This window comes from Hordeum vulgare, chromosome 3H, assembly GCF_904849725.1.
Source record: "Hordeum vulgare subsp. vulgare chromosome 3H, MorexV3_pseudomolecules_assembly, whole genome shotgun sequence".
Taxonomy (NCBI): Eukaryota; Viridiplantae; Streptophyta; class Magnoliopsida; order Poales; family Poaceae; genus Hordeum; species Hordeum vulgare.
The window spans coordinates 599,683,469-599,700,289 of NC_058520.1; the positions used below are offsets into that span (position 1 = coordinate 599,683,469).

The 16,821-nt window shown below is 43.3% G+C and overlaps 3 protein-coding genes across 3 annotated transcripts; 1 reads left to right on the forward strand and 2 right to left on the reverse strand.

The window, feature by feature from the left end:
• LOC123440971 lies at positions 1–1,177 on the forward strand. Its single transcript, XM_045117507.1, has one exon. The coding sequence runs from the start codon at positions 90–92 to the stop codon at positions 990–992; it is 903 nt and encodes a 300-aa protein (XP_044973442.1). The 5' UTR covers positions 1–89; the 3' UTR covers positions 993–1,177.
• Positions 1,178–4,198: 3,021 nt separating this feature from the next.
• On the reverse strand, positions 4,199–6,728 carry LOC123440972 (protein IRON-RELATED TRANSCRIPTION FACTOR 2-like). Its single transcript, XM_045117509.1, has 3 exons — positions 6,299–6,728; positions 5,856–6,176; positions 4,199–4,476 (listed from the first exon to the last, which is right to left on the reverse strand). The coding sequence occupies exons 1-3, from the start codon at positions 6,578–6,580 to the stop codon at positions 4,381–4,383; spliced, it is 699 nt and encodes a 232-aa protein (XP_044973444.1). The 5' UTR covers positions 6,581–6,728; the 3' UTR covers positions 4,199–4,380.
• Positions 6,729–12,941: 6,213 nt separating this feature from the next.
• LOC123440973 (protein IRON-RELATED TRANSCRIPTION FACTOR 2-like) lies at positions 12,942–16,187 on the reverse strand. Its single transcript, XM_045117510.1, has 3 exons — positions 15,806–16,187; positions 15,359–15,694; positions 12,942–13,360 (listed from the first exon to the last, which is right to left on the reverse strand). Exons 1-3 carry the CDS (start codon positions 16,094–16,096, stop codon positions 13,265–13,267), a joined length of 723 nt encoding a protein of 240 aa, XP_044973445.1. The 5' UTR covers positions 16,097–16,187; the 3' UTR covers positions 12,942–13,264.
• Positions 16,188–16,821: the final 634 nt, after the last annotated feature.

A 16,821-nucleotide genomic window follows, 5' to 3' on the forward strand; every position in this document is an offset into this window, starting at 1 on the left:
ACCAGCTAGCCATGGCTAGCTCGGCGGCAGCTCCCGTTGAATGAATCGTCCAACTTCTTGGGTCAACCACCCCCCGTCCAAGTCCAGCCATGGCCATCACCCCAATCGACTACTTATACGCCTCGCCCTCAGTTTCACATGCCGCAATTCCCGTGCTCACTGCCCACCTAGCTCATCCATCTCCAGATCTCTGCGTGCCTCTAGAAGCTTCCAGAGGTTTCCAGAAGACATACGGAAGTTCTCTTCTCTGCGCCATGGGCAACGGACTCTCTCCGTGCGTCAGCGTGCCGGCCGGGGCGGATGCGCCGGCCGCGGCAAGGCTGGTGTACTGGGGTGGGCGGACGAGGGCGCTGCCGGTCACCGACGACGAGGAGGAGGGCGAGGGGAACGGCGGCGTCTCCTGCACGGCCGCGGACGTGACGGCGGAGCTGCTCCCGGGGGACCACGTGGTCTGCCCGGCCGACTCCTTCTTCGTCGGCCTCCCGGTCCCCGTCGCGTCGCCGGGGGAGCGGCTGCTGCCCGGCCGGACCTACTTCGTGCTCCCCCGGCGCCTCCTCTCCTCCCCCTCCCCCGGCGGCAACGGTAACGGCAAGGCGGCCGTGCTCACCGCGGCCACGCTCGCGTCGCTGTCGGCCGCGCCGGGGGGCAGGAAGACGGTGCAGCTCGCCGGCCCCGGCCAGTGCCCGTTCGAGTACGTCAAGGGCGGCGAGGACGGCGCCGCCGCGCTCATCCGGGTCCTGCCGCAGTTCATCGAGAAGGTCATCACCTGCGACGGCGCCAACGGCGACGGCGACGCTGCCGGCCGGCGCGGGTCGGGCAAGGCGGCTGCGTCCGCGACGGAGCTCTGCAGCACGCCGGAGCTGAAGCGGCACTACGCGCAGCTCGTCGGCGCCAAGGGCCGGACGTGGTCGCCGAGGCTGGAGACCATCTCCGAGCGCAGCAAGAGGAGGATCTTCCCGTCGCCGGCTAGACTGCTGCTGTCCTCGCAATAATATAGTAATGATAATTAGCAAATGTGCTTAGATCGTTTCGGATTAGAGATTAATTAGGTAGCGAACACAGCGTTCGATTTTTACTTGCATATAGGTGGAACGGAAATACAAATGTACAAACTTCTCGAAAACAAATAGAGATGTACAGAGAAAATTTGGAAGTGAGAGCACATATGTGATTGCTAGTGCTGATGCCTGTTAAATGTCTCTACACATTTTCTGCTCTTTATTTAAGATCATCTACAGTGATGCTCGTCAAATCCAACCCCTCAAACGACACGTCCGACAATGACCAATCAATCCTTAATTAATGCATCATACCTTAAATTAGAAACTATTGAGAGTACTTTGTATGCATAAGAGAGATAATTTCCGGTGTGTGTACTGATCCTCAAAGAAGTACATTATATAGAAGTACAGAGGATGGGAGAAAGAAGACACACACGCACGCACGCACTAGTGCTAACAGAATCGGTTAGGGATCCTAACTCGTAGGCAAGACTGAAGCCATGTCTTGCATGGATAAGGAGTACATGCAGGAGAGGATAGTAGTCTAACACCCCCCGCAGTCACAGCGGGAGGTTCACGGACGGTGAGACTGTTGCGAAACTTCAAAAATGCCGTGGAAGAGAGCTCCTTGGTGAGGACGTCGGCGAACTGCATGGATGTTGGGACGTGGAGAACACGAACTTCGCCAACTTGGACCTTGTCGCGAACAAAGTGGATGTCGATCTCATTGTGTTTGGTACGGCGATGCTGCACTGGGTTGGCACTGAGATAGACGGCGGACACATTGTCGCAATAGACCACGGATGCCTTGTCGAGCGGTCGGTGTAGCTCCTGGAGGAGTTGCCGAATCCAACATGTCTCAGCCATGACATGGGCAACGGCGCGGTATTCTGCCTCAGCACTAGACCTGGACACGGTTAGTTGTCGTTTGGACGACCACGAGATAAGGTTATCACCAAGGTAGACACAGAATCCGGTAGTGGAGCGACGGGTGTCGGGACAGCCGGCCCAATCGGCGTCAGAATAAGCGACAAGAGAGTGTGGCGATGAGGGGGAGATCAAGGTGCCGAAGTGGAGAGTGTGGTTGACATAACGAACGATGCGGCGAACAAGGTTGAGGTGGGTGGTGCGTGGAGCATGCATGAACAAACAAGCCTGCTGAACAGATGTCGGGACGTGTGAGGGTGAGATAGAGTAGGGCACCGGTGAGACTACGATATTCAGAGGGTTTGTCGAGGAGATCGCGGTCGTTGATGGAAAGCTTGGAGCCAGAATCGATGGGAGTCGAGATGGGGTTGCTCTCAGTCATGCCGGCGCGTTGGACAAGCTCGAGAGCGTACTGGCGTTGAGAGAGATGCATCCCGTCAGAGGTGCGGGAGACAGCGATGCCGAGAAAGTGGCTGAGGGGACCAAGATCAGTCATGGAGAATTCGGAGCTGAGAGTGGAGATAATCTGCTGTAGGAAGGCAGGGGAAGATGCTGTGAGAACGATATCGTCTACATAGAGTAGGAGATAGGCGGTAGCAGAGTCGGAGTGCAAGAAGAAGAGGGAGGAATCAGATTTGGAGGCAGAGAAGCCGATAGTGGAGAGGAATGAGGCGAACCGGGTGAACCAAGCACGAGGAGCTTGTTTTAACCCGTATAAGGATTTCTGAAGGAGACAAACGTGAGTGGGGTGAGAGGCGTCTTCGAAACCTTGAGGTTGCTGGCAGTAAACTGTCTCAGATAGATGGCCGTGGAGGAAGGCGTTTTTAACATCTAGTTGATGAACCGGCCAGTCGGAAGAAACGGCCAGCGAGAGGACGATGCGAATGGTGGCCCGGCAGTGGGGCACCGGCGGGGCGGCGCGACCTCAGCCCCGATCCAATCTGGATCGAGAGGGGAGGGGGAGGGAGCGGTTGGTGGGTGAGCGGGCGCGAGTGGGAGGCTCGGTGACGGACAAAACGGATTGCGGGTTGATTCCATGAAAACAAAAGGGTCTTTTTACAAAACTACAAAAAACGGTTCGTTCTGGTCACTTATATCCGGACTGCCGGTTGATTTGCGGAAAACGTAAGGGTTTTTATGTAAAATGACCAACGACATACGGCAGAAACGTTGCATGCTTTATTATTATTAGGAAGAGATATGATGGGGTTTTCTACTCACGTACTCTCTTTGTCCCACAATATATGACGGATGGATTAATTTATATGATGCGGTTCAGTAGTCCGCAACGTATGATTTTATTATACAAAAAAGGAAGGTCTGAACTTTGTTATAGATCTTTTGCTGCATATGGAACTACTAATTCATGTGTGAAAAGCGAAGTTCAACATGGGTGTTCTAACCTCGCCTAGTCACCAGGCCCACCTCATTTGCAATCCACTGGCCTTTGATTCCAATGAGCTGGGCCGCGCACCATCTCAGTTCGTTTCCCTCCAAAAATGCCGAAGGAGGAATACATCAGGATACCACAACTGGAATCCAAATTTTCTATAGAAATATGCTGGCATCTAAGACGAGCGATAGGAGTAGATCTTGGAGACATGCACCAACGCATGAGCACACCCACACCACAAGATGAGCACACAATGACGACACAAAATGTTATAGCACATCAACAATTGATTATCAGTAACATTCATCGTCGTCCGAAACAAGAAGAGTCACTGATGGGCCGTCTGGTCAATGGTCCTCACTGAAACCAAGTGATAGATTATTTCCGCACGCTCGGAGTCTGAATAGTTTATATATGTAAAAGCACGATGTATGACCATTATGCGACATGGTAGTACCATAATATATTTATTTATTTGTGTTAATTACATGGACATGGCGTACGTGCCTCTTATCAGAATGCACGCCACTGCTTCACGGCCGGCTCTAAATTTATTTTACCCGTTCTATCACACATACTTCCTTCGCCCCAAAAAAATAATTTAAAAGTGACTCAACTTTGTACTAAAGTTAGTGTAAAGTACTTTAGTACTCCCTCCGTTTTAAAATATAAGACCTTTTAGGGATTTCACTAGGAGACTAAATTCGGAGCAAAATGAGTGAATCTATACTATAAAATATGTCTATGTACATCCGTATGTAGTTTATAGTGCAATCTCTAAAAAGTCTTATATTTAGGAACGGAGAGAGTACAAAGTTAAGTCATTTATATCACACATAGTAATTATACTCATCTCGTAACTACGTACAAGCGGGTACATCAGGAGGAAAATGAAGGGCCTGATTGTATATGCAATAGTAGTTATATGAAACACACTGTTTCATAGTATCATGCATGCATTGGTACTATTTATCTTTTATTATTTGTATGGCATGCACTTTGATTCATGGTAGTAGTTAAATATGATCGCATCCACCATCATTATGGTGTCTTCTTCTACTAGTAATGTGGATGTAGTCCCGCCTTTTGCTTCACGGCGTTCTCCAGTTCGTCACAAAATGCTGAGCACTCCTTGTTCATTGTTCGTTGGGTTCTCTGTTTCGGAAAAGATGATAGAACTGTAAGTATTTTTGTGTAAAGTTTCCATTCCGACGAATGTAAGTTGGATCATATAAGACACAGTTGCCCACATCTAGTCAATATTAGAACTTTTTTGACACATCCATAGAACTACTGTGTTACTTCTTAGTATGTATGATAAACTTTGACACTTTTGCATGACACATTTGATCACCAACGTGTGTTGACACATTGCTGTGGGAACCCTCCAAACCCCGGAAGATGGAACTCGAAAAACCTAGCTAGAATGACGTGGGTTTCGTCGAATCCATGCATGCTACATATTGCTAGAGGGCACATGTAACCTCATTTATCCTCCAACTCCAATACTATAACCGAGATACATTTCGCAGAAGGAGAAACTTGTCTTGATCCGTTTCACACTTATAGTACATTATAGAGATGCCTTACATCAGAACCTTAATTACATGTTATCGGTCAAGGTAAGCAAAGTGTACCATTCACCGTTCATCCCACTACCTCCGTCACGGTTTAGAAGGCACATTTAAATTTACGTGCATTTCCATAATAGACATGGTTTAAGGCGCATTACATTTACTCCTAGCAGCTAATTAGTACTCCGTTGTACTACTTCTATATGCAAGCATAGTGTGAATGCTATTTTTTAGCCCATCTCACAACCAATCAATAACCACCTAGGTTTCAGAGAATTTCTAAGCATGCCCTCTAAGGCTGCTCATAGTGGGGAGTAACATATAGTAGTATCATGCATATGTTACTATTGTATGATACCATCTTCATAGTGCATTGTATCATAAACTAGTATCATAGGTGATCTCATTTATTGACATACATGACACATAGTAGCATAGCATTTAACATGTTATAGTATCTACCTATGTTACTCTAACCCTCTCTCTCTTTTTTAACTGTCCGCCACACATCATGTTTGCTATTCTCAAGTACATGATACTACCTAAGTTACTCCCAATATGGCCAGCCTAAACCGTGACGGAGGGAGTACTATGCTACCATTTTTTAATGAGGGTCGTATGGGGTGATGGGATCGAAGCAAAATTCATTCAAATGCACAATATATTAATTAACTTCCATTTGACAATGTTGATAAGTCGTTTACCTTGATAGAGTGAATAAACATTGATGAGATATATGGTGGATAGATAACCCAGAATAGGGCCTGAAAAAATGTCCACAAATTCGTATATACCCTTTAGCTAAATCCATCTCAATCAACTTCGCAGAAAAAAACTGATTTGTTGAGTTTAGTTCATCAAGTATCACTATATAATACTAGAACGTAAACGGTCGAGATCAAATCATAAGCATGGATGACACGACACCAACAGGAATTGAAGTCAGATCAATGCGTGTACCTGAAGATGAAGGCTATAGAAGGTCCTGTTCTGAAAAGTGGAAGAGGACGAGCTGATGAGGCATAGGCCTTGATTCTCCAGCACCTTGATGCATTTGGACATGGGTAGAGCGCCGGACATGGTGCTCATCAGGCTGACCTGGACCATGACTTCCCTGACGTCGAGGCAGGTGGCGGAGACGATAGGAGCCGTGTCATCTCCCGGCCTGCAACTGGCCCGCGTCAGCTGCTCCTTCTTCTTCTCCAGGCCGTCTACCTCCTTCTGCAGCTCCGGGATGTACTTGATCACTCGCGACACAATGGTCGGATTGCTCAGCTTCCTCTGCGACGTCAGCGAAAGAAAAATCGATCAGATGCTCAGCACAGAATCTCGCACATGACATGTGCGTAGCCCAGACCCCAGAGAAGATGAACGAGCTGGTTTAGTTAAGAGAATTTAATTACGATGTGATGATCATCGTCGGGGAGGAGGGAGCGGAGGTTGGAATAATGCTCGTTGAGCTGCTTGCGGCTGTCGCGCTCGTACGCGCTGTGGCTCATCTTTCGCTGGGATCCCGAGCCGCCGGAGGAGGGAGCGTTGTTGGTAGCCGGCGCCGCCGGGATGTCGTGGTCTAGGTCCGGCCACTGCAGGGACGGCGCGAGGTGGTGGTGGACACCGGAGAAGATATCCGCCTCCAGTGACGACATGCTGCTCGTGAACGGGTCGTTGAACATCTGGTGCTCCATTGCTCGATCGCAGCTAAGCTTCTTCTTGATCTCGTTCGTGTGAAGAGGTTGTAGAGATGATGGTGGGTGTTAACCTAGCCTGCTTGATCTACGGTAGTTGGATTTTATCCAGATTGATCAGCATGAACTATTTCTCATGTCTGGTTCGACCCATGCAGTCAGCTTGAGCAAGTTCCGGAGTGTCGACCTCCTTTATATAGGGCGAGAGACGCGGGTTGGCAGTGTAGTCCAGAGAACTGATTTGGCCTGGATGTCTAAAAGTCATACCCGAGAGAGGCAGAGAACATTATGAAAGTGAGGTAAAGGGGAGAAAGAAATTCTGTCTTGCACGAGATATCTCGTGTATGGCTCAGCCATCCATCTACTTCACGATCAGATCTACATGCTCGTATTCTTGTGAATCTTATTGTTTATTAGCCCATTATGTGACATCCTCGACGTTACCTTTACGCCAAGCAGTGACCGGGATTCCTGCAACCTCTCTCGTCCTTTCTCTTTCTCACTCCAAAGCAGTAGTACAACCATCCATGATTTTGGTATGATTTAAAATTTTGAATCTATTTTAACTTTTGAACCACAAATCCAATTTATGATATGTTTGCATCTCTATGTTCCTTGCAACCAGGACACTGAAACAATATCACTTCCCAATATATTTTGATAAGTTTTAAAATTTGAGTTCCAAAACATGACGGAACTATATGAAACATAGTGATGCATTCTAGTAAACAAAGAAAAAAAAAGGAAAACTGGATGAGAATGAGTTTTTACTAAACAATGTACTATTATGTTTGAAGCATGTTGAGGTGTAATGAAAGATTATGATATGTTGTCGATCGCTATGAAGCACAGTGAAACACTATGTTTGTTTTTGTGGAACATAATAAACCTTAATACTCCCTCTATTCTTAAATATAAGGTGTATTTTTTTTTGAAGTCAAACTTCTCTCACTTTGACCAAGTTTGTAGACAAAAATATCAAGGTCTAGAATACCAAATCATTATCACTAGATTCATGATGAAATATATTTTTATATTTAATATATTTAATATTGTAAATCATTATATATTTTGCTATAAAGTTGGTCAAACATGGAGAAGGTTAGACCTTTTAAAAAACTAATAAACCTTATTTAAGAACCGGGGAGTATTATATATGTTTTTCATAAACATTTGTGCTTATCAGGTTTTTCTAGGTTTTCCCATGTTCTAGAGTGTATCACTACTCCCTCCGTCCCAAAATTCTTGTCTTAGGTTTGTCTAGAAATGAATGTATCTAAATATTAAAACATGACTAGATACATTCATATTTAGACAAATCTAAGACAAGAATTTTGGGACGGAGGGAGTATATTTCATAGAGTTCCACCATATGTTTCAGAATTTGAATTTGAAAAGTTACAAATTATATTGAAGATTGATCTTCTTTCAAATCACTAGGTACATTGAACATAAATGTACAAGGAGACCGTAAATCCGAATTTTTTTCAATACATATCGGTCCTTTTAACTTCCCTGGAAAAAACAAATTATTTCCTTACTATGGGCTTGGAGAGTCTATGTAGCTAGTGGTGACTACATGCGCATTTTGGGAAATAAATCAACGCAAGATGATGCCCGAGGGCTCAACAAGCCCTAGGGGAGTACCTCTTGAGCTTGCCACGAATTCCTAAGGTGGTTGGGGGCCATCTTTCGCCGCAAGAAAGCTAATTTCCGAAGAAAACTCGCGTAAACAGTTCATCCCAATCAGACTCCGACTGTAAAAACAAAGGGAATGGCCAAAAAACAGGCGTGAACCAGAGAAGAAAACAGAGAGAGGTCCAATCTCGGAGGGGCTCTCTCCATTCCGGACGGCTTGGAAGCCAAGGATTAGATGTGCAAACCTCTCCCCATTAAGGAGGAGGCCATGTAGGAGCAAGCCGGAGGGGTGGTCTCTCCCCTTCTCTCCCGATGGCGCTGGAGTGTTGTCGGGGAAACCATTGACCCACCAACGTCGTCGTCTTCATCACCTTCCTCATACAGTTTAACATAATCCATTGAAGCCTCTTCCAAAATAATGCACTCATCACTAAATAAAGTCACTACCTCTCCAAATCCACTTTTATCATTATGAAAAGATTCAATGCCCTCCAAAATATAGTGCGATCATTAGTACCTAGAGTTGACACTCTTCCAAACCCACTCTCATCAATATAATCATCATAAGTAGGAGGCATGCTATCATCATAATAAATTTGCTCATCAAAACATGGGGGGTCTAAAAATATCATCTTTATCAAACATAGCATCCCCGAGCTTGTGTCTTTGCATATCATTAGCATCATGGATATTCAGAGAATTTATACTAACAATATTAGTATCATGCTCATCATTCAAGGAATTCACATTAAGCATTTTTATAAATACTTCTTCTAACAATTGAGGACAACTTTCTGAACCATCATTTTCACGAAAGACATTATGAAGGCAAAGCAATTGAGGCAACCTAAATCCTTTTTTTCTAATTTCTTATATAAAACCGAACTAGTGAAAAACAAGAAACTAAAAGATTTAATTGCAAGATCTAAACATATACCTTCAAGCACTCACCTCCCCGGTAACGGCACCAGAAAAGATCTTGATGTCTACTACGCAACTTTATTCTTGTAGACATTGTTGGGCCTCCAAGTGCAGAGTTTTGTAGGACAGGAGCAAATTTACCTCAAGTTGATGACTTAAGGTTTATCAATCCGTGGAAGGTGTAGGATGAAGATGGTCTCTCTCAAATAACCGTGCAATCAAATACAAGAAATCTCTTGTGTCCCCAACACACCCAATATAATGGCAAATTGTATAGGTGAACTAGTGCAACGAAGAGATGATGATACAAGTGTTGTATGGATAGTAGATATAGCGTTTTGTAATCTTAAAATATAAAAACAGAAAGGCAACAAGTAGTAAACAATGAGCAAAATGGTAATACCAATGCTTGAAAATAAGGCCTAGGGTTCATACTTTCATTAGTGCAATCTCTCAACAATGCTAACATAGTAGAATCATATGATCATCCCTCAACATGCTACAAAGAATCAGTCCAAAGTTCATAAGTAGCAGAGAAGATAAGATGAAATTGGCGTAGGTAGTAGAACCACATCAAAGTTATTCTTTGTGATCAATCCTTTGAGCTATTCCTATAAGTGTCACAAACAGCCCTAGAGTTCGTACTAGAGTAACACCTATGATACATATCAATCAACCCTAATGTCACCTAGATACTCCAATGTGACCACAAGTATCCGTGGGTAAATTATTTGACATGCATCAAACAATTTCGGAATCATCATATTTAAACCAACAATAACAATTTGAAGAAGTACCCCAAGATTTCTATCACGGAACGTAGTATGAAAACGTGGAATCAACCATTATGCATAGATCCCCAAGGTCACTGAAATCCGCAAGTTGATGCCATAACATATATCAAGTAAATCAATAAAATACCCCAATATCACTATGGTATCCGCATGCAAGACATACATCAAGTGTTCTCAAACCAAAATATTCAATCCAACATAGCGAGATCTCAATTTCAAGGATTCAATTCACCACAACGAGATAGCAAGGGAAGAATACCATATGATCCAACTATATTAACAAATCACGTGATACATCAAGACCGTGCCATCTAAAGAACACGAGAGAGAGAGAGAGAGAGGGAGGGAGGGAGGGAGGGAGAGGGAGAGAGAGAGGGAGAGGGAGAGGGAGGGGGAGGGGGAGGGGGAGGGAGAGGGAGAGGGAGAGAGAGATTGAACACATAGCCCCGAGGGTGAACTACTTCCTCCTCGTCATGGCCTCCGCCGGGATGATGAAGATGGCCAACAGAGATGATTTCCCCTCTTCGACAGGGTACTGGAAAGGCTCCAAATGAGTTTTTCCTTGATACAAAGACTTGCGGCAGCGGAGCAGAAGTTCACTGTTTATTTCTGAGGGTTTCTCTATATATGGGAATTGTTGGCGTTGGAATCACGCTAAATGGAGCCACGTGGGCCCCACAAGGCATCAGGGCGCGGCTAGGGAGTGGTTGCGCCCTGTTGCCTTGTAGCCCATAGGTGACTCCCCTCTGGTGGTTCTTTGCGTCAATATTACTCATATGTTTCAGAAAAAATTGTCAAAAAGTTTTGAAAGATTTCGAGAACTTTCATTTTCTACACAAAAAACAATGCCACGAAAGGTCGAGGTTTGTTCTAAATAAATCATATAGAATGCATCAAAACCATAAAAGGGTATAAACATAGGCAAACACTACATGAATACTTCATAAATTATCAGTACGTTGGAGATGTATCAGCCAGAGAGACCAACACAGCTCAACAATGGCAACACATAACGATTGTGGCTAAAAGTGTGTATACTAGGGGAATTCTGGCACTCGAGGTCAATTGTTTTTAAAGGTTAATTCTTTGGAGGTCAATTCAAATTAACTAAAACACGTTGTTACATTTAAGCATAGGAGAAGCTGCAAGAGCATGACTTAGTTAGAATTAATTTGCGATGTTATGAGATACAATGTAAACAAAGAAAGTCTGGATTGCGCCACAGCCCGCCCCGCCAGTGACCAAGTTTTTTAGTAGGCCAGCTCAGGGACCGGGGGGGGGGGGGAGGGTGCTCCTATGTGAAGCTCACTCCGTCAATACACATGTGCCGCACAGGGGGCTCCCCCAATCCAAAATTCCTATGAAAATTCTTGGGTAGCGATTGGTGTTGATGATACTAGGTGACTAATAGGCAACCGAGAACATAAAATCTATCAACAACAACAGATCTATACATTGTATGATATTTCAAACATTTTTTGAACAAATAACTTCAAATTTGTGAACAATTCTATAAACTTTTAAAGATTTATTTAAAAACAGAGCATTCTTTGGAAATCCTGACCATTCTTTGAAAACACGAAAACAATTTAATCCTTGTACAAATTTATAAAAGCAGGACCTTTTTTGAAATTGTCAACATATTTTGAAAACGCAAAAAATAATTGTAACTCTGAACGGAAATACCAAAATATTTTCCATCTTGGAACAATTTTTGTAAGCGATTTCTTTTAAACTCTCATTTTTTAAATGCAAACTTATGAAAACATTAACATCATTTATGAAATCACAAATACTTTTGGAAAACTATATAGGTTTTTAAATAGAACAAAATGGTTAAAAATGTGAATTTATGAAATTCCGAATATTTTCTGAATAATAAACAATTTTGGAGATGCTGAACATTTCCTGAATTTTGTGATTTTTTAAAAGAAGAAAGAAAATAAAAAAGAAACAGAAAATTATAAATGAGAGGAAAACCAGAAAAATCGTTAAGGAAAACTTTCAGAGAAACAGGTTCGAAAAGATTCTAGAACTTTTCTAAACCAGACTGAGAATTTCAGAACATTCCCAACATTGGAGTGAGAAAACGCTTTTCATGGCTCTAAATGGGCCGGTGAATGTAGTCACTCATGTATGATTCAGTGACAATTACACGTAATAAACTTAAAAAAAAAAGATTCGCTACCCCTGAGGCCTTGTTCGGTTGCAACAGATTTGAAGGGGATTGAAGTGAATTGGGAAGGATTAAATCATTTGTAAGTCAAATTCCACCTCAATCCCCTCCAATCCTCTCCAATCCTCTTATGGTGGGGATTAACCGAACAAGCCCTGAAAGGGAGGGGGGGCGGGCGCTAAAAAGATTGCTGAGTATGATACAATTATAGGATGAGTGATTCTAAAAAATTGGTTATAGGATGTGTTTTTTAGGTCATTTATATGATGATGAATATTTTGCAACCTCTTGTTTTGAGAGAAGGAACGTCTGAAGTTATGTTTTTTTTTGGGTACGTCTGAACTTATGTGAATCCAGAAATGACAAACTCTGCCAATAAAATAACAAAGTTGGTTCAGTTCATCGATAGGCCGGACACATTGTGTGCCAGCTTAGCAGTCGCTCCTCCCCACTCCACATGGTCCTTGGCTCCAACGAGCTGGGCTGCACGCACGCCAGCGCTACAACGCTGGTTTGCAGCGGGCCATCTTGAATTTTAAGCGGCAACTTTTTCCATCGGATCCCAATAAAACAATTTGTTTTTCTCCGAGGAATGCCAAATCTGAACACGAACCAGCCATGGGAACTACTCCCTCCGTTCCTAAATATAGATCTTTTTAGAAATTGTACTAGTGGACTAAATACGAAGCAAAACGAGTGAATCTACGTTCTAAAATATGTCTATGTACATCCGTATGTAGTCCTCTAATAAAATTTCTAAAACTACTTATATTTAAGAATGAAGGGAGTACATGCCATACACCGATATATGAACAGTAATCACACATGCTTCGACATTGAAACATCATTATATATTCATTTATACGTAAGAATTACATCGACAATGGCCTGTCTTTTACGCATGCCAGTGCTTCGCGGCCCTCTCTATATTTACTTTCTCCACTGTTTCATGCAGACTAGTTATTGTCATCGCATACCAGGGTACATGATGAAGAGGAAAATATAGGACCAGAAATGTATACACTATATTAGTTATATGGAACACACTGTATTATACTATCATGCATGCGTCAGTACTATTTATCTTAGATTGCATGCATTTTGATTCATGGTAGTTATGTATGATGACATGCACCATTATTATGTTATAATCCACTAATGATGCAGATGCAGTCCTGCCTTTTGCTTCACGGCGTTCTCCAGTTCGTTACAAAATGTTTGGCCCTCCTTGCTCATTGTTCGTTGGGTTCTCTGTTTCAATATAAAATATGATACAATTGTAAGTAATTTTGTATAAAATTTCCATCCCGTCAAGTTGGATCATATATAATACTCCCTGCGTTCGAAAATACTTGTCCTAGAAATGAATAAAATGAATGTATCTATAACTAAAATAAGTCTAAATACATAATTTTCTAGGACAAGTATTTCCGGACGGAGGGAGTATATATTAGCACATGCATGCATTTAGTCAAAATATAGGAAACAAATTGACACATTTGTAGCGTTACTACTTAGTTTGACAGATAAAAGGGGTAACATGTAGAAATATGCATGAAGATTCAGAAAAAATGCATCCGCATATCCATTGTCCACCTGTGCTATGGGTAGTCTCTGATGGTTGGGTCGATGCCTAGAGGGTAGGATAAGGTTCCACCCCTTCCATTGCGTCTGTCCTAACCTTGTTACACTTCCCGTGGTTAGTCGATTCGATTGGCCACACAATCACAATATCATTTCAAGAGTTTTGGTATTTCATCATGGCATATGTATCTTTGTTTTATCCCTTGGCATAAGGCTAGATACAAGAATCAAGATCCATCCCATTAGTTGTATTGGCACGAGTATGATGACTCCCCCTTTCGTTGGGGTTGAAAGAATAACAATTGAGGTCAATGTCAGTCTAACCACAATGGAACAACACCCTAGCACAGCAACGTTTAGTCTAGTACAAACTGACCCTAGCCTAAGCAGCTATGCAAGGAAGCAGAATTCTCATCCACCTGAGTGCATGTATCTCGCATGCCCAAAAGACCAAAGAGGATCACAATACAGCCAACTCGTCCTCTTTGACGAGGGTGTGAGGGACATGTGACGTCACTTAACTTCCACCTCATATAATTGTGAACCATTTAAGTAGGAGGAAAGACCCATTTTTAGACGGATGACACTTATGGTGTATTATTGAGATTCCTTGCATTAGCTACAACCTTGCATGTTCCCGTTAATGTAAACAAAGTGTACCATTCACGGTCCGTCATACTATGCTACCATCTTAAACTCAAGGGGTAGGGGGGTGTGATGGAGGTGTGTACCGTAGAAACCGTCATTCAAATTATAATAAAATAACTAACTTGGGATGGGAACATTTGGTTCCTGTGTGTATATACATCCTATATACTCCCTCCGTTCCTAAATATAAGTCTTTCTAGAGATTCAACTAATAGACTACATACGAATGTATATAGACATGTTTTAAAGTATAGATTCATTCATTTTGTCTCATATGTAGACATCTAGTAAAATATCTTAAAAGACTTATATTTAGGTACGGAGGGAGTAAAAAATAGCAATTTAACAAAAAGTCAAAAAATCAGAAAATATTTTTAAAATAAACTGCACCTTCTATTATACTTGCGAGAAAAATTTCACACAAATAAAATCACCTTTGACTTCTTTTCAGAAAAGACAAATTTTCATTCAAAATAGAGTGAATAGTGACCTATAATAACAAACCTTGGTTTTTTTTGTGAAAAATTTATATACTGGTGCAAAACAAAGTCAAGTTTAATCTAAAAATACTTTTGATCTATTTTGACTTTTTGTTTAATTATTAAAAAAAATCTTCATATAATGTGTACATACAACCGGGAACCAAAGTGTATTTCCCAACTAACTTGCTACAATGTTGATAGTTAAAGGGTGAACCGGCAATTCAACATAGTTTTAATTGTAAGGTAGATAACCCGGGCCTGACAAGATCCAATTGCGCATATAGCCAAAAATATCCTCAAATTCTTATACTCTTTAGATAAATCCCTATCATTTTTTTTTGCAGCTGAAATCCCTATCATGTTATCTGGACCCACCTCAATCAACATCGCAGAAAAAGAAGCGCTTTACTGAGTTTTAGCTCAAAAGTACCACCTCCGTCTCAAAATATAAAACGTTTTTAGGCTAAACATTTTAAGATCAAATCATAAGCATCAATGAGCACAACAATAACATCACCGAAAGACAGATGCGTACCTGAAGATGGAGGCTATAGAAGGTCCTGTTCTGGAACGCGGAAGTCGAGGAATTTATGAGGCGAAGGCCTTCGTTCTCCAGCACCTTGATGCACTTGGACATGGGCAGAGCTGCGGCCATGGTGCTCACCAGACTGACCTGGACCATGATTTCCCTGTCGTCGAGGCAGGTGGCGGAGACGACAGGAGCCGTGTTCTGCCTCATGGTCAGCAGGCCTTGCTCGCAGCTGGCTCGCCTGAGCTCCTCCTTCTTCTTCTCCAGACCGTCGACCTCCTTCTGTAGCTCCGGGATGTACTTGATCACCCGCGACACCGTGGTCGGAATGCTCATCTTCTTCTGCGACAGTAGCAAGAAAACATATCGATCAGACCTCAGAATATCTCACATGTACGTAGCTCAGAGGAAAGATGAACGATTTGTGTGTGTCTAGTTAAGCGATTTAATTACATTGTGATCGTCATCGGGGAGGAGGGAGCGGAGGGAGGAATATTGCTCGTTGAGCTGCTTGCGGCGGTCGCGCTCGTACGCGTTGTGGCTCATCTTGCGCTGTGATCCAGAGCCGCCGGAGGAGGTGGCGTTGTTGGCAGCCGGCGCCGCCGGTATGTTGTTGTCGAGGCCCGGCCACTGAGGGGATGGCGCGAAGTGGTGGTAGCCGCCGGCGCCAGAGAAGATGTCCGCCTCCAGTGACGACATGCTGCTTGCGAACGGGTCGTTGAACATCTGGTGCTGGTGCCCCATTGCTCGGAGCTAGCTAGCTTCTGGTTGATCTCGTACGTGTGCAAACGTTAGAGATGATGCTGGGTGAGAGAGGGAACCAACCTAGCGTGGTAGTAGGGGACAGCTTGAGCAAGTTCCGGAGTGGTGACCTCCATTTATATAGGGCGAGAGACGAGGGTTGGCAGTGTCTAGAACTCCAGATAACTGATTTAGCCTGGACATCTGAACCACGGAGAACATTTTCTATTTTATTTTTTACATGGAGCCACAGAGAACGTACCAAATTTTAACATGCTTCCTCTTGCCCCTTTTTTATATATTTTTTAGAAAAGAAGACTAAAACCTTCAATTGATGCATATGATCATCTTTATTTATTATTCAATATAGGTATAACAAAAACATACATCAAGTCATTTAAGGACATCACTCACACCTACAAAACTCAATAATGTGGAGTGCTTTTACTTCCCATATCTATAACCGGTGCCGTCACCGATCCATCTACATAACGTATCGGAACCCACAGGCGGTGGAGTAGACCTAGAGCGTACACCACAAGCACACGTTTTAGACGTCGCCATCATCATCGAACTGTTGACCCATCTTCAGAAGAGAGATCTGCATCATCCTTGCCAGTCCGTCCGTCTGTCGTCGCCACCACGGCACCACCACCCCGCGCTCGTCCATCCAGACGCGAAGATTCTGAAAGATCTATCGTGCGTAGCACCTGCCGACAAGGCATGAC

Bases quoted from the DNA above. Each gene is read 5' to 3' on its own strand.
- LOC123440971 (XM_045117507.1), top strand. From the start codon at position 90: ATGGCCATCACCCCAATCGACTACTTATACGCCTCGCCCTCAGTTTCA.
- LOC123440972 (XM_045117509.1), bottom strand. From the start codon at position 6,580: ATGGAGCACCAGATGTTCAACGACCCGTTCACGAGCAGCATGTCGTCA. The intron at 6,177-6,298 runs GTAATTAAATTC...CTGACGTCGCAG, and splicing joins CCGACGATGATCATCACATC to AGGAAGCTGAGCAATCCGAC. The intron at 4,477-5,855 runs GTACACGCATTG...TTTCCGAAACAG, and splicing joins TCTATAGCCTTCATCTTCAG to AGAACCCAACGAACAATGAA.
- LOC123440973 (XM_045117510.1), bottom strand. From the start codon at position 16,096: ATGGGGCACCAGCACCAGATGTTCAACGACCCGTTCGCAAGCAGCATG. The intron at 15,695-15,805 runs GTAATTAAATCG...CTACTGTCGCAG, and splicing joins TCCCCGATGACGATCACAAT to AAGAAGATGAGCATTCCGAC. The intron at 13,361-15,358 runs GTACGCATCTGT...ATATTGAAACAG, and splicing joins TCTATAGCCTCCATCTTCAG to AGAACCCAACGAACAATGAG.